Here is a 24,500-nt window from a genome sequence, read left to right as displayed (position 1 = left end):
CTGGTTTCTTCCTATTTCTCTAGAAGAAAGTGGGTGTGATTCTCAGCGGTGTGCCGTATGTCATCTCTGTGCTGGATCGTAGTTCGTGAGGGGTGATCTGGGATGCCAGGCACTGCTTGTTTCATGACTCCTTTCAAAAGAATATGCGAGTGAGCTCATCTGCCCCTCAGGCTGCTTGAACCTCTCTGGTACGAGCCACGGAATTCAAGGCCAGGGAAGGTCACAGTCAGTCTGTATCAGTAGAGTACAGGATTGCCACTATAAGCAAAACTGTCCTTCAGACCTGCTTTTCTCTTGGTTTGATTGGGCTTGAGGAAAAAAAAAAAAGTCTGAACATGGAAAGTGAGTAGAGGATGTTTTGAGAAAACTTCTTTACTGACAGCTGGAATATATAGTTAATACTGTGTTTTATTGTTCAGTACTTCAACAGGCTGGAAGAAATCCATCTCAGAAGACAGTTAATAAATATTGGACTTCACAAACAACTACACTGAATTTTGATGATTTTTGTACTATTTTAAAAAAAGAAAAACCAGCTACAAGGACTGAACTGCTTGAAGCATTTGGGAAAATAGACACAGATAACACTGGATATATTTTACATGATGAACTTTATAAAATTCTTACAACAGTAAGTATCAATAGAAACTTAATTATCCTTCTTTAACAATTAATAGAGATTTTGGAAATTAGATGGCAAAACTGTTCTGAATATGTAAGCACAGATTCCTGGTCAAAAGAATCAATAACAGATTCATATTTTTGTTGGTTGGTTTTTTTCAAATTTATGTCTAATTTTCTGTGGTTATCTTTCTTCCATTTTTTCCCCTTACAGTCTTGCAGTTGATAACCTGTCTGTCCCTTTCAGCAATTGTGCCTTGAAGGTCGAAGCTGGCAGAAAAAATATTTTTCATACTTTCACAGAATGCTTTGTTGAAATCCTGTCTATAGTGCAGTGGAGCAATAGAAAGGGAAGCACATGTCTCTCCCTTGGTTCAGTTAGTGCAAATCCCTATATTCTCTGCAGTGCCCCTCTACAGCCCTTTGGGGTTGTGAACTTTTACCAAGAGAATTAATTACATACCTTTGCTGTTCTCCCCTCACAAGTTGTTGTCTATGTATATTCAGGTACAAAGTTAAAAAATAATATTTTAATGTTATACATAAAATGTTAAGGTCAGTGCTTTAGTTTTATCACAGCTAAGATGTTCTGTCATGCCAGTGATTTCACTGGATCTTATAGTTTGTTCATTGGGGTCTTGAAGTAAACTGTGCTATGGTAAGTCAATACTTTGGCTAGAGATTATGCATTATCAACCCAAAGCATGCAGATGTCATAAGGTTTACCTGTACATGTCATTAATATGGCTTAAAGTAATAAAAAAATATCTGGAACTTCTTACTTAGCTGCTGAACTGCCACCATATTTTTAGGTTTCATTGTATAATCCAAAAGGATAGTAATTTTTTTTTTTTAAATAGCAGCCAAGATTTTTATGATGATAGGAGATTGTAGCAGATGTAACTTTAAAGAAAACATCAGCAAGAGTATGGTAGAATGATGAGTGTTGACAAGATTAAAATCCGGGACCTCTGAGGATCTGCAAAGCAAGCAAACAAAACCCCTGAAACAGAACAGTCTTCTAAGTTGGTGTAGAGCTCATGCTCTGACTTTAAACTACATAGGTGTACATCACAGATGATTACAATGATTTTCTTTCTCTGTGCTGTCAGGTTTTTTGCTCTGTACAGCCAAAAAAGCCCCCCTTTATTGTAAAAGCCAATCATCTTGCACAGCCTAAACACTGGGAGTGGTAACAGTTAAAAATGGACTCGTAGTAGAATTCCAGTAGAGTGCTCAAAAGTAGGAATAAAACAATATTAAGGAACTGTAGAGGAGAGCAAACTGGGACAGAAGGAACAAACAATTTACATACAGTATTTGTTGTGGCTGACCCAATAAAACAAAATTATTTACTTCAAACATTGTGGCAGTACCTTCAATCCTCATTCTGCATGAACAAAAAGATACAGTTGCAATGGTAAGGAAATATTCTTTATATAACAAAAGATAGGAGTAACAAATGTTGAGTGCTATTGTAGTTCTGTCATGAAGAGCTATTAACTCTGTATTGTTACATAAAGTCAGGGCATTGCTTCATATAGACCCAGACTGAGGAATTTACTAGATGTGCTTGGAGTAGCAACTGGTGCTATTCAAAGAGGGGAGGATCAGGATTGTATGTCCACACTACGTGTTTACCAATGATAAAAGTTCATATTAGTTTTCAGTCCCAAGTTTTCACTATGCATCTATAGCTGAAAAGTGATGTGAAGTAGATTTCTGTACCGCAGTCATATATTGCTCTGTCATTGCTAACAGGCCTGTGAATCTGTGTAGAGGAAATTGCTGGAGGACCTTGTGGAAGACATACTTTCTTCCTGAGAGATGTACCTTGTGTCCACATTGCAAGTGGGGCACTCAAGATGGTATTCTGACATGTAGCTTCAGACTTGGTTCCAAAAGGAGAGAAATTGCTTTGGCTTCACGTAATGATTCCAAGTAGAGATAGGTGCAAGGCAAATTCATGCCTGGAATAACCCTTCTAGTGAGCAAAATTGTGGATGTAGACTGGTATAATAGAATGGTTCACGTAAATAAGTGAAACTAACTATTATGAAATTAGCTGTTCATTGTTAGCTGCTATGTTATAAGTCTGACTGAGAGCTGGGATTCCCCAGTTTATGGAAGATTTTCTGAAACTGATGTGTCATTCATTGTAGGTTTTCAGAAGACACCACAAAATTGCATAAATTGATGCAATTCATCTGTTCAGTATTTAGTAGCATTGTAGAAACATAATTTTTTATGAAGTTGACCTCTATTTTGTTGATTAAAATCAAAATATATTTAAATCTGCTGCAAGGTAAGGTACCCTGAAAGGATATTAAAAGAATCTTTCTTTGTGTTTTTATTAAATGTGTGCTGTAGACAAACAGCATTCTTGATTAGAAACCCAAACTGAGTTGTTTTTTTATTGCAGAGAGGTGAAAAAATGACTCAGGATGAAGTGAATGCCATTACTAAACAAGCTGATTTTAACTGCAGTAGCAAACTTGACTACAACAAGGTATGACAAACGGGGATATTACTTGTTCTTGTGCTGCTGGCTTGCTGTTATGTCAATAACAGTATCAGCGTTATCAAACACAATACATACCACGTCCATGTGTTGGTCTGTTGATGGCTCCCCCCAGCTGCCTATGTACTGGAATATAGTTCTGTGTCCCTCACTTTATCTGGCTATTATCCTTGAAAAGGTCACTTGCTGCAAGTGAACTTAATATATTAGGCAGAGCCTAACAGTAAGCATGAAGCCCGACAGCATGTGTGAAGGTAAGAGTTAAAGGAAAGGCAGAATAAAGATGATAGTTGACAGCAAACTTGGCTAATCAGTGAGAGTTGCTATGACTGTGACACTTCATAATTTCTTGTGTGGAGGACATGATTGGATATGTTGAATATCTTAGTTTCAAGATGCAACATCTTATCTTTTTTTTTTACATCATCTCTAAGCAATGACTAAATTTTGAACTGAATGAACAGTCCATAAAGATTTGTACATAAATATAGTTTCATAGGAGAATATTAAACTTTTAATATTAATTGATTACTTAATAATTAATTTAATTTATTTAATTATCACTTAATAATTAAGAAACCTGTGTTAAAAAAATCAATCTTCAAATATCTAGAAAGAAATATAAATCACCTCTTGGGTTCAAAGTTGCACTTAATTTTTATTCAGTATTTTGACCTCCTTGTTGAATCATGGTTCCATTTTACTGTGTCACTGCAGTCGCTCTGATTCATGAAAATTAATGTTGTGCTTTAAGAGAAAATTTGTTACATCTATTGACCTTTCCTTACTACTGTTCCATTTTAATCCTTAAAACTGTGAGAAAAACATTTCACTCAACAGATTACTTTTCTTTATCTAAAGTTTTGTGACTTATACATAATGACCAGTGAGCAGTGCTGCAAGACTGCACGAGAGAAACTGGAAGTTGATAGTCGATTGAGGCAACAGCAGTTTGGAAGTCAAGCTGAAATTTCCTCTGAAGGCATCATAGTGTCAAAACCATCACCAAGAGTCTCAAGGAAAACTGATCACAAACTATCACCAACAAAAGGTATTTATATTTCATATTGGGACTTTTCATTCTGTTGGAGATCATGCTCTGCATCAATGAACAGTTGAGTATTTGTTTATTTTTTCTCAGATTAGTGAGGATGTTATTGATCAATATTAATTTCTACTGTGGCAGTCACATAAACGCCTCAGTAGAATATCTGACCCCCAAGTTCAAATGGACTTTGGCTGCATCTATGATGGGAAGCTCTCAGATTCTTAAGGGTGAATTTCGTTGACTCTCATTTGACACAGACCAGAGGGAAGAGAGAAAATGAATGATCAGATCATAGAATGTTTTGGGTTGGAAGGGACCCCTGGAGATCATCTAGTCCAAGCCCCCTGCAGTGAGCGGGGACACCGCTAACTAGATCAGGTTGCTCAGAGCCCTGGTGTTGCAACATAGGCAAGTTATTTATTTCCTTCCTGGATCAGAGATGAAACCTTAGACATTTATCAATAAGCAGTCTGTTTGTTTCAATTATCGAGGCCACTTTTCAAGCACAACCACTGCGAGAGTGTAATGTTCTTCTTGAAGTTACAAAGATACTTAAAAACCTCCCCAAACTGGAAAAAGACCACAGGCTAACAGACTGCAAAGCTACTGTGTGTGAAATATTTGCATTTGCATGTAGCGTGCGCTACTTAAGTTACTTCAATTTTAGGCAATACTGAAGAGGTGCAAAGATGACAGAACAGTGATGAAGACTGAGTTTATGTGGCTAAATCAACAGTTGTGCCAGCAGAGTTGCCCCGACATAAGGAACCAGGAAGTAAAGGCTTAGCAGTAATTGCATTGGGCAGTTGTGCATAAGTGATGTGCTACCTGGCAGGGTGACTACATTGTCTTGGAATGAAATAACCTTAAATTAGAAGCAGGTCAAACCTATCCACTTAGGACAGATTTACCTTGATTCCAAGGTAAATGGAATCATGTAGTAACAATTTTTTGTCCTTCAGGCAGATTTGATTCCAGGGTTCTGCCATTCATATGCCCGTTCACCTGGGATGTACAGTCAGGGAAGTAAAGATGTTTGGCTAATGAATTGTTAAATGTTATATAATTATAAGGGAAGTCAGCTTATTTAATTGAAGCTCTTGTCATCCATTTTTCTGTATGTGCCTATAAATGCAAGGCTTTATGATAAATGGCACTAGGAGTGGGTTAAAATAATGTAATTGTAACAAAGTATCTGTTTATAGGTGATAGCAGAACTTCTTCAAGACCCTCATCAGCTCAAAGTTGCAAAGCATCCATTTCTACCACTATCAGCATGGGTGCCAGTAGCAACAGAAACACAAAGCTAATTGAGCCAGACACAATAAAGGTATCATGTAAGCTAGTCCTATTGAAATTATGCTGTTTTCATCTAGGCGCATATGTTATTGCATATTAAATAAGAAACCACTTTTCTCTGATTTTTAGCTTATGTTTTATTAATAGTTTGTCAAGGACAGCTATAAGCTAGCGAGAGGTTTCTTGATACATATTGTTATTAGCATTTTTATATACTGTTGGTTTTGCTGACATCTAGTTACTGAAAATAATTTTTCAGGTGTGAAGGTTTAATAGAACAAAGTGTGTTTTTTATAAATGAAACCACTGTTGGATAAAACGTTTAATGACTTTTTGAGAAATTTAAAATTTAATAATTTATTAGGTTGGTGAGAACTTTAAATGCTTTAGTAGTCTGAAAGATTGTGTATCATAAACCTTTATATGAAAGGTAATTGGAAATAAATAACAGATCTGTGAGCATATTCAGTTTGTTGGGCATTAATTTGTAAATATATGCTGTAGCATGAAAATATTGATTTTTAGTTAGACTAATATGTGCTATCAGTATTTTCTTTTAAATAAATCACTCATTCAATATAAATTCCTGTGGGAGAAAGACAACAAAGTCACTTTGCTAAGTCAATATTTGTAGAGTGTTAATATTGATCTTTTTCCTTTGTTTTCCCTTTCTTGACTGAACCTTTACTAGTTTTCTTTCAACAGAAAATAATAGCTGTAGAAATATAAAACATTAACTGGAAACTGCTAAGATACATTAAAAATGTGCACCTTGAGACTCTTGTATAAAAGGGGAAAAAATGGTTATGACCACATAGTATAACTGCTGCTAGAAAACTGAACTGATTGTTCTCATGAGTTACATTTTTGTTTCAAATAACAACTCTGTATTTGTTATTGAACTCTGAAGTCCTTTATATCTTCGACATTGCTATACAGTGACATTTGTTCTATATTAAAATTTAAAAACATAATCTCAAAGGAATTTTTTGCAGTCTGTTTAGGTATCTGGACCTCCATGCAATTTAACCTGCAATTTCACCTTGTTCAAACATGATATGTAGTATATAAAACCATCACATGGTTTCCCCAATATTGGACTCCTCTTTCTTTGTACAAGCTAGTAAGAACTGACTAAAAAAAAAGCAGCTGCAGAGATCGATTACTGTTGATTAGCATAATACAAAAACTGAAATCAATCAATAAACATGAAAAGGTGTAAGTAGAAGGAAATTTTTTAATCCTAACTATTAAGGGCACAATGCAAACTCTGTCAAAATCAATTAATAAATACACAATGATTCACTGGGGCTGTGGATGAGAATCTAGTATCCCACAGTTTTTCTTATTTATCTTCTATTCAGAATTTTTTTTTTCTGCAGTTCCCCCATCTTTTTGGGATAGTAAGAAAATGCTGCCATAATGAAATTGGACCAATGCCAGCTTTAAATTTCTGACAGAAGAAAACCATGGAAGTCAAAACATGGTGAACATCTAAATGTAAAATCCCTTAGAAAATATGGCATGTATTCATAGTACATTCTTCCATGTGTTTTCTTTTTGTCAAAGCCATGTAAATAACTTCAGGGAGAAAAAAATAGGCAGTTACAGATGTGCCTAAAGAACATACTGACGTGCTGGGCTTCAACTGTAGTTGAATTACAATTAATTAAAGCATGGCTAATGGAGATGTTAAATTTCTGCAAAATATTCTTCTTGTTGGTTTTAGTCAAGAGTGAAAGACATTAACAAAAAAAGTAGGCAGTGTATCATGTTCTAAAATCTTCCTTGTGTGTTGGGTAGCTAAATTATCCCTGCTAAGGGTTCTCACCTTTGCATTCTGCTCTACTGAATTCAGTGAAAGACCTGTACACACAGTGGATAGCAAAAGAAGTACCTGAGAAAAGTCCTTTTCCTGAAAGAAAGTTATATGCTCCCACTCATACCAGTGAAGTAGCTTCATGCAATTGAACTAGCAAGACTCTTTCTGTGCCATATAGAACAGGTTTGTACAAGCCAAAGTGTTGAAGTTCTTTGCTTGAATCATAGGAACAATTCCTCTCACAAATATTGCTGTTTATTTTGAATTATGCATGAGTGTGTGGACTATTCAATAATAACTTAAATTTTAATAGCAATAGAATGCATTATTTGGGCAGTGCCCAGCACTGTCAGCAACAGGTAGTCCCTAACATTTCTTTATGATTAATATTTTTAATACAAATGTTTCCCACTATGTTAGCTATTACTTGACAACTTTTGTTATGAAGTGACATACTAAAATCAAAACAGAAAAATCATCTTTTAGCTTCCCAAGTTTACATACCTGTTTATAATTTGACATGGATAATTTAGAGAATAGAGCACCACCTTACGCCCTCTGCAAGAATAACAGTTTAGTATTTGATTCCTAAAGCTTACTATTGCTCACCTCTTAACCTGCACATTGTTCCTTGAGAGATTTTCCCTGCTTACTTGGATTGTTTGGTGTCCCTGTTGTAACAATGTCCATCTGCATGCAAAATTGAAAAACTAAAAAAACTAAAAAACTAAAAAAATAGTCTTTCATCTGAAATAACAGCTAGAAAAATGGAAGATAAACAAATAGGACAAAGCTACTATCCATGGACTGTCTGTGAGATGATGGTTTGAAGACCACTGCCATAGTGAGAAAGGAGGAATAGAACGTGGTTGTCAGAGTAATTTTTGTACATGAAAATTGTCACAGTATCTTTTTGAATAGTATTCGCACATTTAGACTGCTGTTTAAACTTATGCTCTTCTATATCTCAAAGAAGAGCCGTGTTGCTTCATTAGCAGACCTTTTGACTTAGAACTTTTTGAAATGTCGTTAATTTTTCAGACAGATTTGTAAGGTATTAAACTTAGACTAAATGAGTTAACAACCAGTTATTTCAGTTGTGTCAGGTTTTAAGGAAAAATCTCAATTTATTGCATATGGACTTTAGACAACAGTAGGAGTCATGCAAGTATTGGAATAAACAGTTTACTGAGAATGGAATAGTACTAGAATGATTTAACAGACTAAACTACACATTCAAATTCTAGCACTGACTTATGTTGACTCTAATGTTAATATCAACTGCCATTATCCACTTGTTTGACTGAGAGAACCCTAGCTTTTGATCACCGTTAAGTCCCAGTAACTTTCTGTCTCTGTTCTCTTCTTCGCTGATTATTTTTTGTGATTGGACCCATTCTGCTTATCCTGTGACTAGAAAGCTAGTTTCGTGGATAAAGATTAGTACAAAATTTTTAGATGGCCCTGTTAATTAGGTCTATACTGCTACATAAAAGGTGGCCAGGCACTGATCTGACTTGGGACCAAGTAGCACAGGTAGCTGCACTTCCACAAGGCCTAGGCCTAGTACCCTCTCAAGCAGATTATGTCCACTTTAAATGGCACTTGGCTTGCTTTTCTTTCATAGAGCCCATGTGGTAGTGTTGCGGGTTTAAGAAATTGTATTTTCCAGTGCCATTCATAATCTTATGTCTCTGCATCCCAACCAAGAATACATGTTTCAAGCTGTGGGGTAGGTCATGGCATGAAGCATGCCATGCAAGGTTGTAAAACCTGATGGGATACACATTTTCTTGAAGAGCGCTAGTTGTAGTCATCTGAAACAGAACCATGGAATGAGCTAACAGCTGCGCAATATGGATGATAGCGTGTTGAATGCTTCACCTTGCTTCTTGCTGTCTTTTATTTTATGGTGTAGATGTAGCTGCTGAGATGAGATCATTGTTCCTCTAACAGTATGCTGTTTCCTCTGCATCTCTGATGGCAGAGAAGATAGGTTTCCACAAAGGTCCCGGATCCAATGTGTTATTTTAACTGGAAAAGATTACGGGAGGGGAGGAGATAGTCTTACCCTAATCATAAGTAATTTGAGATTAAGATAGTTTCCAGCTATGTAAAATTTGGAATTCTCAGTATTTACCCATATTGATGTTTTGAGGATGATATGTATTTATTCCTTTAGAGTGAATATTCTTTTCATAGCTGAGTTTGTGCTGTTTGGGTGAAACTGATAAAATAAAGAGTGATTCAGAGGCAGAAAATTAAGTGAGAGATAGTATTATATTCCGCAGTCTTTCTGTGCCAACACAGATGGTGAGTTTGCTCAAAGTACATATTTCTCTCTCTGTTTTGATTAATTTATAAAAAGTTCTTAAAGCAAAAATGAGTATAATGAAGATGTATTTGGTAATGTTTGAGTGGGAAATGCTTAGTATAGAGGAGTTGATCCCATTCCCAGAGAAATCAGCGTCAAAACTGTGGCATAGGACCATAGGCTTTTAAATCCTTGAAACCCTGAGTAATATATATTCTTAAGAAATGTAGAGTTCTGAATGGAGAAATCTAAATTCAGGATCAGTGCTGCATGTATTACCAAGTATGTTACTTGGCATCTTGGATATATGTACACTAGCAAAGTCCGGTTCTTGCCTGACACCTTTAGGTCATTGACTGTAAAGTACCATCAACTGAGTGTGAATGCGTTGCAATGAGAACTGATTCTTTAAGCAGAGAAATTAAATGTAGCACTCTGATGAAGACTGACCTTAGATGGAGTTAGTAGTCAGCCTCCTTACTGGGAGTTGCATGCAGGCCTGTTTTGTTTTTGTTTTGGTTTTTTTTTTACAAGTTCTCTTCTCAAATCTGTGCTAGTTTACCTGTTACACTGAACACTAAGCCATAGGTACAGCCACCTGGACAGAGCTCTCTGCTGAGATTACACTGAAAGATTCCTTCTGCTAGGCTCTGCTCAGAAGCATTATTTTCCATTGCTAGGAAAGTAACTACAAATCATGGCCTCAATCCAGAACAGGGAAGGCAAATCAAGAACGTCTCCCATTCCTCAAGTTATACAATAAGACTATAAGGACTTTATTTTTATTTTGCTAAAGAAATATCATTCAAATGATATTTGAAATTGAAAATTGGGACCTGCCATCTAAAAAACAAAATATTGAAGCATGTGGCTGGTTTAGCATCTTTGCAAAATCATGGCTTCTCTAGGAACCATATTATTCACAAATACAGCAGTTTTCAGTTTATGTCTTTCTAATAGCTTTGACAGAAGTCAAGAATCACCACTTAATTTGACCAGTACTTGTGTTTGTGATTTGTCTGAGCAAATAACTCTTCATTGTTCAGCTAATCAATTATATTCTTTGATTGGCCTGATGGAACTAATGTAGCAAAATTCCAGCTTTTCCATGGTAGATCACACAGTTCAGAGAATTTAATGAGTTGAGTTTGATTCTTCATGGAAATTCAAATTTAATTTCAACTATTTGAGCTTTGGGGTAATCTGTAGGTTTTTAAAGTATTTTCACAAGTGAAGTAATGTTACTGAAAAAAACTACTCTGCAAAAATAGACTCCAAAAAGGACTATTTGAAAAAAAATCAATTTTAAACAAAGGAGTAGAAGATCAGTGCTGTATCTTGTGGTGTATTTTATGCAGGATTTATTAAATCATCAAATTAATATATTTCAGAGAAGGTGCTTTTATCTTGATCAAAGATAAAGGCAACATCTAATATCTGCTTGGTTTACAGGAATGGCAATGTGCACAATCCAAAGGTTGCTTCTACGTAGAAGAAGATGGTGAAATCATTAGTCACAAGTACAAGTTGTACTTACCTCAAAGGTCTACAGTGTGTATTACCATCAAGCCTTTAAACATTCGTCAGGTAGAAGGTAAGTGTGTTTGTATTTCTTTGGAGAATTTTCCTCTATAAAAAATATTTTCTCTTCTGCTGAAACATCTCTCCCTTTTGCATTTGCAATACTTTTTGATACTGTGATACAGCAATACTTTTCTATGTTGACAGAGTCTTATTAAAAATAGAACTTGTCACACAGTATTAGATCCCAAAGATGTTTTAGAGTCATCTGGACTGGCTGTTGTGCTGCAGGTTGGTAATTGATTCTGATTGAGGTTGGTAATAAAAAGTTCACTGCAAGTAATTGACAGAAAGTAGTCATTTTCCAATTACTACCTGGCTGAAACAGGAAGTTGATCAACAGACTTTGAATGGTGAGGAAATGTGGTCTGATACTAACAGATTTGAATAACAGAATGTCTCCATTTTCTGCGCTTAACTTTTCTTTTTCATGTGGCACCCTCTTAAACTGTGCCTTAGAATAGTTCTGCTGCAGGATTGTCCAGACATTCTGTGTAACCAATGTCTTTTGTAAAAAAAATTCTACTTTTGCACAACATTATTGTCCTGTATATAGAAATATCTTTGTGTTTTGTTGTGAAGAGGAAGGCACAATACTAGTACGTAAGGAAAGGATTAATGTTAGCAGAGCAATTAACTTTTTATGAGGAATAAAAAAATCTTAAAATTTTTAACAAAGTTGTGTGGTGTGTAGCCACTCTTTAGTCTTCTTGACTCCTAACTGTAGAAAAATGAAGCCCCTGAATTCATTATTTTGCTGTGGTCTGCTTAACTTGAAGACCACTAAATAGCTCATTGATTGATTGCCCTGAGGAACTGAGGAGCTACAAGAAATCAAAGAGGTTCAAATGGCATCCAGTCAACATATGCAAAACCAGGCCTCCGTTCCAATCCAACCTAAGACAAACAAAGAACAACTAGTGATGCCATGTAGAGGGTTCTTGCTATTTAAATCTTGAAAATAATTGAAATTTATACTTCTGAGATTTATGTATTCTGGTATCCCTACTTTTTGCACATAATCTGGGTTTCTAGTCAATGTGAGTTTAACAATATTTTACAGAACTTCAGAAGAGAATGTGATATAATTGTGCTAACAGCCTTAATTGCAAATATCTAGGAGTCTTAGTATAAAGAAAGGTAATAAATAATAATATTGTACTAATGGTAGAAAACAATGGAAATAGCTTCCTTAACTACCAAAGGTTTCAATATTAGAACTATTAATAGTAATCGTTATCTGTAAGACAATCATAAGACTTAGAACCATTTATCTGATCAACCTAAATAGGAAGGAAATCCTGATAGCGTATAATGGATTCTTTTTTTCCATCTTGTATTAACAGCAATCAGTATTATAAATGTCATGGAAATATCTACTTTGCCGTTTGAAGAAAAACATTGTTTTTCCATTATTAAGCATTTGTGTTGAGAATGGTTTTCTTTTTAGGAAAATCTTGTCATTGGTTGTCAGTGGATACAGCTTTGTATATTCTGAAGGAAAATGAAACCCAAGAAAATCTACAGCTCGTGAGCTTTACTGAACAACAAAACAAAGAGGTTAGATATTTTTGTTGTAGTCCTATTTTAATTGTTATACCTCTAGTGTATGTGTTAATGCTGCATGGGTGAGTTCCCAGTGTTTGGAAGGAATTCAAGCTGTACCTAATCAGACTAAAGGAGAGAAGAAACACTTCTGTGCATGTTCTCTTTCAAAATTGACAGAACTTACACGAGGTAAGATGTAATACTGTCTTAGTTTATGCCCTTTGGGCTGAATTGCAAGCCATAGAAGTTTAATGAAATTCCTGTGAGGACCATATTATCCTGTGGTGTGTTGGCAAGTATTGCTGAGTTGCTGGTTATCTGTATAGATACTCTGTGGAAACTCACTTGTATTCCTGCACCTTCAAAAACAGAAGTTCAAAGGTAAAATTCGCTAAAATTCCCTTTAATTTTCTTTCTCCTTGCCATATGTATGATTTTGAACTTCACAGTTCACAGAATATTCTTATCCTATGGCAGAAATAAGGGAGGAGAAATGGCAGCATTAAGTCACTTCCCCCTTCCAAGCCACAAGGAACTCTACTTGCTTCTTAAACCTTAAGTCACTTGTGACTTTTTACAGAGGAAGTTTTTGTTGCTAGTGTGAACAAAGCTGATAAATCAGGGAGGAAATTAAAAACTCTGTGGGTTTTGTCAGCCTGCTTCTGGCTGCTTTTGTTTTAAAGTTTAACAATTAGTGTTATGAATCTGAAAAATGATAGGACTGTTATTAGACACTTCCAGTAATGACTGTTTTCCCCTTGTCTCTGGTCCTGTACATTTTTCTGACTTTTATTATAACTAAGAGGTTCACTAGATTTTGTGTCTTTAAAATGGCGTCACACAACATCTCACTGTAGACCTAGCATTACCAGGGTTTTCAAGTAATTAATCACTTTTTAAATGAATATTACTAGTAATAAATAAAGGTATAATTTGAGAAGCAACTTACAAACTTATCTGTCTTCCTTTAAGAGTAGATGTTTGGATGGAAAGGGGAGCTTGGATCAGGCATTTACTGGCTACTCCCATTCACAACAGGCTGTAGGTTGAAGAAGGTAAAACCGCAAATTACTGGAGAAGCAAAACTGCTGTATAGAGGTGAGGATGGAGAATTGGCTCTGACCAAAGAGTTCCGGTGAGTCATATTCCCAAATAGGCCTGGTAACTATTGCAAAAGTATGTGCTCCAAATAACATCTAGCTTTTCTAAAGCTGTATGTTACTGAAAAACTGTTTGTAGGGAATATTCTCAGAGAGACTGAATAGTTATTGATAATATTATGAGATAGTAAAGGAAACAGAAGTATTTGAAAATAGTTCTGCCTTTTGAATCTTTTAGAGCCGCTTTATTGGATATATTTGAAACAATTGATTTGGATGGAAATGGCCTTCTGAGTTTGGAGGAATACAATTTTTTTGAACTGAGAACCAGTGGTGAGAAATGTGATGAGGAAGCATGGGCTGTATGTAAGGGTAAGTTCATTGCTGTGCTTGATACAACTAATTAGGGCTATCAGTCTACTTGCAAGCTGCTGTTTATAACATCCTACTATGTATGTAGTATAGAAGAACTGAGTATTTTGTAGCCTATACCAAGAACACATGTAGATACTCTTCTCTTCTCTCTCTCTTTTTTTCCTATCCTTTTCCAGTTTCCTGTCCTTTGTTTTGCTTCATTCTGGTTTTATATCTGCCAAAAAATGCTGTTTTCTAATCATGGATCATATGGTGAATTAAGCTGTAACAGGTATTCATTTAATCAATCTCCTTCCTGCAGATTAAGCTGATACTGCTTTCATATCTCACAAAGTGTTGAGAGGGACATTTAATTAATGTGTATGTGATGCTTTAAAAATGGCATCTAGAGCTTATGAAGATTGTTTAGAAAATTCGTTATTAGAAAATTAGACATTAGAAGATGTATGTTGCGACTATATTTTTTCTTTGGATGTAAGCAGTTTTACATTTAAAACCTGTCTTTTGAAGGTTCATATATGGTGTGTCAGTTTGTCCATATTGTGTTATATGACAGCCATGAGATCAGACTTCTGTGCGTGAGGCAAGTTAAGACTCTTCCAGCTGTACTTTTTTTTTCTGTCTGCTGATACATCTCATTAATGTTACTGGACATCTTGCCAGCTTGTAGGAGCAGTGCTGGGCCACAAATGTCAATTTTGAAGAAAAGAGGAATTTTGCGGCATTACTTTTTAAGTTTGCAAAGGCCTTGAGAATGCATGTATTTACCTCATAGCAGGGCTAGGAGAATACAACCACCAGTGACTGTAGGTTGCTCTAGTAATATAGTGCAGTGGTTTCAAAGCATTAGCAGTTTAGCTGCAGTGAGTGAACAAACTGCAAATTTGGAAGCTATTGTATGAAAATTAGAAGTTTCTGTAAGAAATACAGGTTTTTCTGCAACTCATGTCCAACATGCCAGTATGGCATATCATTATATATTGGCCCATGTCATGTTTGATGTAATTCCTTTGTAGGCTATGATGCATTGCTTAATTTGCTCCAAAATACTTTAAATCTGGCAAGTCCTGCTGTTTCTCCCTAAAACACTCTAAGATATTGAACTTTTTCCTAAATGATGGAAAGCTCATATATAAAAAAGTATTTTTTTGAGTTTCTTGTCCCTCTCATGCCTTTACGTGGTATTCCACATACTTTGTCAGTGTTATGCCTCTGTGCACTGGTCTCAACATGGGTGTGTGTGTGTGTGTGTGAAGTGTATGAGAGAGGAAAGAAGAGAATATGGTGAATGTTTTACCAAGTCATTAATCAGTTGAAGGGTTCAGACGAATGTCATAAATCTTCACACCAAAGTTCAAGCCATTTATTATAGCATCTGTACCCTTAGATAGATTTATTAAATTGGTAATCCCTTTTTAATAATATATAGTAAAGATTTAGCATTGTTATGAAGATGAGAAAACCATTTTTAAAAATCTCTGACACAAGGACATTTCAATTATGTGTTTGCTGACATTAGAGTGGTCGATCTATGATATTCTATCAAGAGAGGGGTGTTAGGATTACTGGCATTTTATTGCTTTTTAGGAACTAAGTAAATCATTTCTATATCAAGGACCTCAAGCACTAAGGGTGCTGGCCCCAGCAGACTTTAATTTCCCATTCCTAATGTACCCCATTCTGCAAATCTCAACCACAACAGATACTGCTAGCAAAAAGAAAAAAAGAAACAATATGAACTCTCTCTGTTTTGAAATCTTGCCCTCTTTAGGGTTATACAAGTGGCCAGCTGTTTCTAGTCATTAGCTAAAATCCATTGGGAAGCTCTGCAAAGGTCATATATCTGGTCAAGGACATTCTTTCCCAAATAATATTGGAGAGCCTGAGGCTGCAAGATGGCTGTGTCTTGTAAACCTTGTTAACGAAAAGTGGGAGTTTGGCTTTGGAAGGATAAAGGGTGTTTTCAGAGAGAACAGACATTTAAGTGCTACCTTATATTTCTTCTTAAACAGAAAATTTTGATATGAAGAAGAATGAACTAACAAGACAAGGATTTATGGATTTGAATCTCATGGAAGCCAATGACCGTGAAGGGGATCCTAGTGACCTTTGGATCACTTTATTGTCTTTGGGCTACAATAAAGCATTAGAAATGACAGAGGTATGATATGTTATATAGCAAAAATAACTGCTTCACCTAGAACTTGCTGCACGTGTTTAACTGCAGTACTGTTTCTGTCTGTCATAAATTGATTTCAGTAGGTCAGTGATGCAGTCCAAACACTGTTATTACAGGGTTTACACTATGACTTTCAGTCATCCTGTTTCTTAGGATAACACTGGCATTGTTAAAAGAGGAAATTTGCCTTTTGCTTTGGAGAAAACCGGTATTTTGTGGGGTTGTAGAGGAAGGAATCTTGGGTTATACCCATTGAAAGAATTCACGCACCTTGCTGGTGGGAAGTGGTAAGATGACAGTGATGATAAACTGTGACCTGTCAGCAAACCTACAAAATGCAGGACTCGCTCTGCTTAAAAAAGTCATTTTCCTAGTCCAGGCTGCAACAGAAGCAGATAAGGAGAAGATAATTTTTTTTCCACATGATTCAGAATTCATAATTTTCAGACATGGCTTTTACTGTTGCCTTTCACCACAGTGTCTGAAGGTAAAATTTTAATGAAAGGGCTTCTGGTGGCACACTGTTTGCTTTACAGGACTAGGGATTATTTCTATGATGTTTCTGTGTGCTTATAGATTTATTGATTTATTTATTCAGAAACAGTATCAGTGTTGGTGTTAATAGTTCTCACTAAAGAAAGAGGGTATCTTCAATGAATAGAAAAGAAATTACGAACAATTAAAGAAATCATTAAATATGCAGATAATTTCATAATTTAACTTTCATTCCCAAGAAAAGCTGATTTATTTTTTTTTTATCATAGTCTGATTATATTATTTCTTTAACTTTTGTTAAACTAAACCAGGTCGGTGTAGTCCCCACATAAAAACATATGTGTGTGAAACAAATATATACAGAACCAAAAATACTCAGTATGGTAGAGAGACTTCAGTTGTCTCTCAGTGAAAATATTGAGATCATGGTGAATGATTTTTTTTAATGAGTAGCACTTTCTCCTCTTCCTGCGAGTATGGTTAGCAGAGCAACTACAAAAATGTCTTTCTGCATTTCAGACATAAGAGGGAGCTATCTTCTAAGAAAGAAGATTTTGGGGAGGTTTTTATCAAGTTAGACATTTTTAAAAGGTATTTTGTGCCTTACACTAGCTGTGGTTTATGGCTATAGTCTTTGCTTTCCAAAGGACAGTGTAGCTCTCCGAATGCTTTAGTCGTTCATCTAAAAATTTATATCTACCTAACTTGTGTCTATAACGTAACCCTGTAATTCTTTGATTTCAGATGATTTAAGAGATTGATATTTCAGGAGCATTGAGCCTAACAAATTAAACATAGAACTGAGAAATCCTAGTGTATTCCAACAGCCATTTGAAAGAAAACAAGGTGCTATTACTGAGTCTAAGAAAATGCAAACTCCTGGTTATTACATGTACCAGTCTTAGCCAAGATACTGTAAGAGCAGAGTGCTTAATGCAACATTGCAGATATTTTAAATCTGTATGAAGTGACACAGATAGCAAGGGTGTGACAGGTAAAGGAGTCAGGTTTATTTCAGACACTGAAATACATTCATACTTAATTACTGTACGTTTTGCTATCCAAAGAATGGTTTGCTATGTTGGAGCCAAATGCATCAAACTGCAATCGAGTGTGCTGTGACTGGCATGAGAAACGTTCATTTGTCCTGAGCTTTCATTTGGTTTAAAAGATTGTTACAGCTCTCAGGTTTTGAATATTTAGTATTCAGTGGCATACTTGTATTTGGGTAATTCTACTTCAGAGCATATATGAAAACGCTGTGGAAGAAAATCTGAGGGGAAAAACTACAGATGAAGTGATGATAAAACTAATTTTCTCCATTGCAGGCATGCCCCTTTGTCATTGACATCTATGCAGAAAAATGCAAACCCAGAATTAAAGCCATATATCTGGAGGCAGGGAGCTGGCAACTCAACAGGGCTATTTGCAAGTCAGTTGTTAATAAAGGAGAGGCCAAAGTAATGGATGGCTGTGAAAACATAATCGTCTATACCTACAAAGCGGGCAGGAGAATCACTTCTGTTATTGAAAATAAGGTATGGCATGAGAATTCTGTAAGGTACTTTCTGTTAATGTCTGTTATTAATGTTGTTCTTCCCCCCTTGTGTTGTTTTTGAGAATTACATTTTCTGATATTTCTGATATCAAGTTTCTGTACCTAGTTCATTTGAAAAAAAAACCTGCCTGGTGCTCTTTTTGACATACGACTCAGAATTCAAAAGAGTCTGGATCAGTGTTCTTGGAAAGGCCAGCTTATTATAATGGTTCAAGCAGTTTTGAATATCATGTAGAATCTGAATATTTCTTAGTGTTCACATTTCAATTTTTCAGTATTTTCATAATTATTGGAGACGTAATATATTCATAATACTAGCAAACTAAGAACAGGAAATACAATTACAGAAAGAGCAAAGACTGCAGCATTTACACTATTTAATAATTTAATTACATTAATTGTGTTTTAGAAGCATATTATGAATGATCAATTGTTAACTGACTAGCAGGTCTACTTTATTACTAATCCAAGTTAATGATTGTAAATCCAAGCAGAACTGTTTGGTGAGAAGCAGAGATTTTAAACCTTTTTGCATAGATCCTAAGGAATGTGCTGTTCATTCTCAGTTTCATGTATCAGAAACTGAGTAAATAAAGAGCACAGTAAGATGCTAAACTTAAGATGCTTTAAATCTTGGAAGATCACAGCAAGAAGGATATTTTTAAATTGACAAACATGCAAATGGGGGTGGGTTGGTGTACTAATATTAGGAGTGAATGCCAGAGGCTCCTTGGAACTACGGGTTTAGATCTGCACTTCGCCCTTTAGGGTAGATATACTGGAGTTATTTATATGTTTGGGGATATGTCAGAGAAGCAGATGAGGTCTGTACTGAGGCAACTGCATGCTGTCTGATTAAAATCACTGACCACTGCCATTTATACCATTTACGTTTCATAAATACCTCTGTTCTACATTGAAGCAAATAGTTGCACTTCCCTGAAAATCTCACTAGAATTTGCAGACTGGAGGCTTTTTTGTATTGGAAATGTCTGGAAAGAAAAAATTAAAAGGCAGTTTTATGTATCTGTCGTCTTCTAAGCTTCCCGCAGTGCAAACAGTCTGATTATATCTTCAGTTATTGTACTGTTGATTTCAATAGAAATAATTGTTTCTTTGTTATGTCTGTAATTAAATTAAGGAAATATGCTGGTTCCTGAGGGATTCTCTTTTAGTCTTGCATATGTATTTAATCAGTAGGTAGAGAAAGAGATGTCTGTCTTCTAACCCTCCCTAGTCAGGGTGTGAGGTGGGGAGATTAAAGGACCTTGCATACAGAACCTCAAATTTCTCAGGGAGTGAGCAGCACCAAGTCTATTGTCTGCCTGTTTATATGCCAAAATAAATAGTTAATGAGGCATTTCCTATCATCCAAAGCACAAACTTACCATAATATACCCTCTGTGCTCGGTGAATATCTGTGACCTTGTTCCTGTTGCCCTAAGTATCTGCCTATACAGATAATTCTTTTGTTTGCCTTCATGTCACTGCCATGTGGAAATGAGGACTTCAACAAAGTGATGCCAGAGCAGCTAGATCAAAGTAATAAGCAGCTTAACACTAGATTGTGTTTACATTTCTGCAATAATACCATATTTCAAGAATTACTGTATTTGCACTGTCCACAAACCCTTTTGTACTGTGAGCACCTGATAGTGCTCTTTTTTTTCTAAGGTCAGTCGTTACCAGACTAGCTTCTTTGCTGTGTAAGGCTGATGTGTAAAGTAACTGTGTTTCTGTTACATTTCTCAACACAGAGAGATTGTTGGATAGCATTTTCTAAGAATCAAACTTTTCCCAGCATCTCTGTTAAACTGAGATTTATCTGGGGACAACTGAATAGCAGGGTATAAGCGGCATGTCCTTAGGTCTTGTGTCTGACTATTGCCTGGGATAAACTGGTGGTTAAAGAATTTGCTGTTACCTAAGCTTTCAGTTTTATATATTGGCTCCTTCTTGCATAGCTTTAGCAAGAGCATCTGTTCTTTAAGTGATTATACTTATATTAATTTCATCAAATATTTTTTAAAATCTCTGTTAATGAAATCTTCAGAAATGGCCTGTAGGGGATGTTGCAAACAAAAATTGGGCAAGCATCCAGGGACACTTCTCCAGATCACTGTCCTCACCTTTAGTGAGTTGCAGTTCAAGGACTACTTGAGACAGAAATGTTTTCTTTGTACTTAAAATCTAGTATGAATTTGTCCATTCGCCTGTTTAAACTATGTAAACTGTTAGAATCTGTAACATTCTGTGGCAAATAGTGTTCTCATTAAACAGTGTTACCAGGTTGCATCTTCGTAAGTGCTTAAGTTATTTCAACGAGTCTTAAGTGACTTTTGGCAATGGATCTGGGCTCCCATGATGCTAAGGTACATTTGAAGCTGTTACTCTTCAAAGAGAATAGATGTCAGCATCCTTAAAGCATTTCTATCCTATAAAAATAGCAAAGTTGGAGGAAGTAAGAGGAGTGTGTAGTTGTTACATAAAGAGCAGCCACTTAACCATTAAGCTAATGGGTTACTTCATGTTTTTTCACTTGCAGTCTGAAAACAAAGTGATTATTCATGTCAACAATGAGCAGAGTAAGAACTGTCTAAGTAATAGGGGACTTACTGTTTTTGCTGTGGAAGTGGCACCAAAATCCATGATGGTAAGATTTTTATTGTTTAGCCAACTTAAAATCTAAGCAAAAAGTAAAAATCATGTGACATCTTTACAGTTTCCTTTTGCTGGTCTTTTATCATGATAATGAGCATGTGGATAGTGGCATCTTCATCACCAGTACAGATCAGATATAGTTCTTGATATTTCAAAGCTGAACGGGTACTTGATGTATCCATGTTTCCCCATGCAGATTGCTATAAAAGTCCATAGCTGTTCAATTTTTCATACATGTGCCTGCTTGTTGTCCATTCAATACATGTACTATTTACTAATATTTTTTAGTATTATTTTTTGAAAGCTGTATTTTCTTCTTTTTTCTTAGCAAATTTTAATCAGATGTATAAATGTCTGTGAGAAACAGACCAAGCAGAGACAAAAATATGTGTTGCACTCCTTACACACAGTGTGATGTGCAGATGGCTAATTTTTTTTAAACTTGACTTATGGCTCATGTTTAGCCACGAGGCAATTTGATCTGTTGATCCCTATTCCAGAGCTGAGTAGGCTTTAGTGAAAATTCTAAATGAGTTTTCTAAGGGATAGAATGTGATTGAAAATACTTTACAAATGTAAATGATCTTTTTCTTCATTTGTTTATGAAGCAAATCCAGTTTTTACTATTTTAAAAGTATGGTCTCTTTCTTTAAAACAAGAGGCATCCAAACTATTTTATATTTCACAGCTTTGCAGCATGGATGCATTCAAACCTGTTGTAAAAAGATTCAGTCCCACAAAACTGGCAGGGTTGGGACCTATTCTAATATTGCTGCTGACACTTTAGGTATCTATAGCCTGATACTGTAAGGTGTCTTACTAATATTAACTTTGACTTCATTCAGTATTAATTGTAGGCTTGATGTCTGTTATCATTTTTTTGGGGTTGTTTTTGTTTTTTTTTTTTGCTGTTGTGCAACTAAATTCAATAGTAAGTTTTGAATACCAGTTGTCATTATAGATGCTGAATGTTCGTCATTTCATGTTAGTGACAGGAGTACTGAAACAGTTCATTTTGCTTATGTAGCACTTTGGGTAACATACACGTAGTTCTCCAATAAACAACTGTTTCACCTCTGTTTTCTCTCTTGTATACAGGTTTCTCAGCATGTGATGCCACTGAACGAGCAGGAAGAATGGCTTTATAATTGTGTGCATTCCCTCTTACGCTGAACATTCTAGTTAGAGAGCTGTTTCTTGGTAGCATTCAGACTAAACCAGGAATTTTTTTTGACAAATTCTAGACAATTTCAGTCTTGTCCTTCTCAAAAAGCCGGCATACATTTATACTTTGCAGACATTGATTTGTTAAAGCCAGTGAATCACCTAAGTACTTACTTATTTCTGGTATCACACTTCTGCTAATGGCTTTTAAGAAACATGTATAGTGGTAGCTTAGGAATGTCAAATCCTTTGACAGAGTAGAGTAGTCATCATGTCTTAACAAAATACATTGGCATGAAAACATTGAGACACAATAAAAATTAGTACTGTTCAGTAATATAGCTGACAGTTGTAATATAATTGTGTTTTACAAAGGTTAGTTTCCTTTAATATGCTCTTATTTTCTATAACGTGTTATGTAGTTCCTTCACATGCTGGAACGGTTTCCCCGAGGAGAACCTTGCTTTGTTAAATTGGTCTGATGGGTTCCTAATTAAACACTTACGGCTTTGGCATGAGAATTATAATGGGGTGGGGTTCATGATTTTATTTTGCCGCCTGATAAAGGATTTGGTTCTCTCCCTTTTTATAAAATTTTATTTGCTTTCTTTGTCATTTGATGATAATACTCATCTTACACTTGTTCTGAATAATTACTGACTGATTTTATACTCTTTTATATATAATAAAATTGTCCTTGTCATATGCAATAAGGAAATGATGTTATTTGAGGAAAATGAAGGTTTTATTCTAGGCTCTTGACTGTTAACAGCAATTAATTATTGCTGGGGTAGCTGAAATAAGGAGACTGAAGTCCACCAAGTTTAAGCTGCAATAGCAATGAAAAACCACTTTAAGATACTAAAAATATTCGGCCTATTATGTTTTTCTAGTTCCTATAAATGTCTGTTAATGTGGAAAAAACCTGATGACCCTGGTCATTGGATGCTTAAAAAGTGTCTGACTTTAAAATAGGCATTAAATGTATGTGACCTCATCTGCAAGGGCAGCAAGTAGTCTTGAAAAGCTATATTTATCTGCCAGCAACTCCTGCGCTCTGGTGTTACTCTGCTGTAATCATACACTGGGCAAGTAAATGTCAGTTACAAAATGAGAGCTCTGCTAGAGGCCAGCTGTGATTTACACACTGTGGCACTTGGTGCTCAGGCAGGTTTACTGGTGATCTCTTAGTCTGCCTTTTTTTTTTTTTTTTTTCTTAGCAGGTACAGCAGATACCATTTTCAGAATTGTCTAAAGGAAGTAGAAGTTGTAGTAAGAGGCCCCACAAGTATCCGTTATTTTCTAGCAAACAAGTGAGCTCTGGAAACACTGCCTCAGGCAAGGTGTGGGTACGTCAGAAGTTCCTAGCTACATCTCTGAGAAGGAGCCGGGAAATAATGAGACACTCTGCATGTGCAGTAGACAGTACAAGGCAAGCGCTCCATTACTTGCATTTCTTCTGTTTATAAAATCAGTCTTGTAAGATGCGGCAGGAATCCATAGGGTACTCTCTGCATGTCAGGAAAGGAATGGTTAAAACTGAAAGAAGTACTTAGCTGAGAAATCACTGCACCTGAAAGGACTCGGTTTTGCTGTGGGTAGGGTCTAGTTAAACATGACACAGCAGTAGAGAGTGGAGCCTTTTTTCTTTTCTGATCCTCTTGCTGCTAGGAAGAGTTTTGCTATCTAACTTTTTAGCTGGGAACATAGGCTATCTCTCCATGATAGGTTCTACCCTTCCTGCCCTGCAGGAGATGAGAATAGAGGTTTTAGTCTTATCTACAGAGTCTTTTCTGGTTTGTCCTAAGTCCATGTACCACCAAGGTAGAAAAACATTCTAGCTTCTCCCTTTAAGGCTGAACACAGGTAGTAGCCTCTTTTCTTCAATGGGAGAAATTTGGGAGAAAAAAGTGTCTGTAACAGCTGTAATTTGAATTTCTGGAAGGTTACCTTTCTTTAGAAAACTAGAGCTATATTAACAAAATATGTCTGCTTCATGGCTTTGCTAATGCTGGCCTTCCCAGACCTGGGGGGGCATTGGGTGGGTCTCCTGCTTGTGTTGGGTGTGCGAGAGCCTGCCTGGACGGGCCTGTGGTGGCCGTGGGGACAAGGGGCCTGGCCTGCTCGAAGTGCCGGGCTGTGGAGGTGCTGGGTGCTGTGCAACCCACGCCGGGACGGAGCACCTCCGTCTTCCTCTCCCCAGGCAGAGCTTGG

General features: G+C 36.1%; 1 protein-coding gene across 2 annotated transcripts in view; it reads left to right on the top strand.

The window, feature by feature from the left end:
• Positions 1-22,327, top strand: part of EFCAB7 (EF-hand calcium binding domain 7) — a 28,770-nt gene extending 6,443 nt beyond the window's left edge. For both annotated transcript variants that reach the window (XM_009636224.2, XM_035891830.1), the window contains exons 3-14: positions 420-631; positions 3,044-3,130; positions 4,004-4,193; positions 5,396-5,520; positions 11,078-11,219; positions 12,657-12,766; positions 13,732-13,889; positions 14,093-14,226; positions 16,242-16,390; positions 18,232-18,441; positions 21,007-21,114; positions 22,221-22,327. In XM_009636224.2, the coding sequence (XP_009634519.1) occupies positions 420-631; positions 3,044-3,130; positions 4,004-4,193; positions 5,396-5,520; positions 11,078-11,219; positions 12,657-12,766; positions 13,732-13,889; positions 14,093-14,226; positions 16,242-16,390; positions 18,232-18,441; positions 21,007-21,114; positions 22,221-22,295 (1,700 nt within the window). In that variant the 3' untranslated portion in view covers positions 22,296-22,327. The remainder of the gene's footprint in view (positions 1-419; positions 632-3,043; positions 3,131-4,003; positions 4,194-5,395; positions 5,521-11,077; positions 11,220-12,656; positions 12,767-13,731; positions 13,890-14,092; positions 14,227-16,241; positions 16,391-18,231; positions 18,442-21,006; positions 21,115-22,220) is intronic.
• The last annotated feature ends 2,173 nt before the right edge of the window (positions 22,328-24,500 follow it).

Source organism: Egretta garzetta, unplaced genomic scaffold (assembly GCF_000687185.1).
Source record: "Egretta garzetta isolate BGI_Z169 unplaced genomic scaffold, ASM68718v1 scaffold163, whole genome shotgun sequence".
NCBI classification, from domain to species: Eukaryota; Metazoa; Chordata; class Aves; order Pelecaniformes; family Ardeidae; genus Egretta; species Egretta garzetta.
Note: the sequence above shows the minus strand (reverse complement) of the source record. Positions and strands in the feature narration are given on the sequence as shown.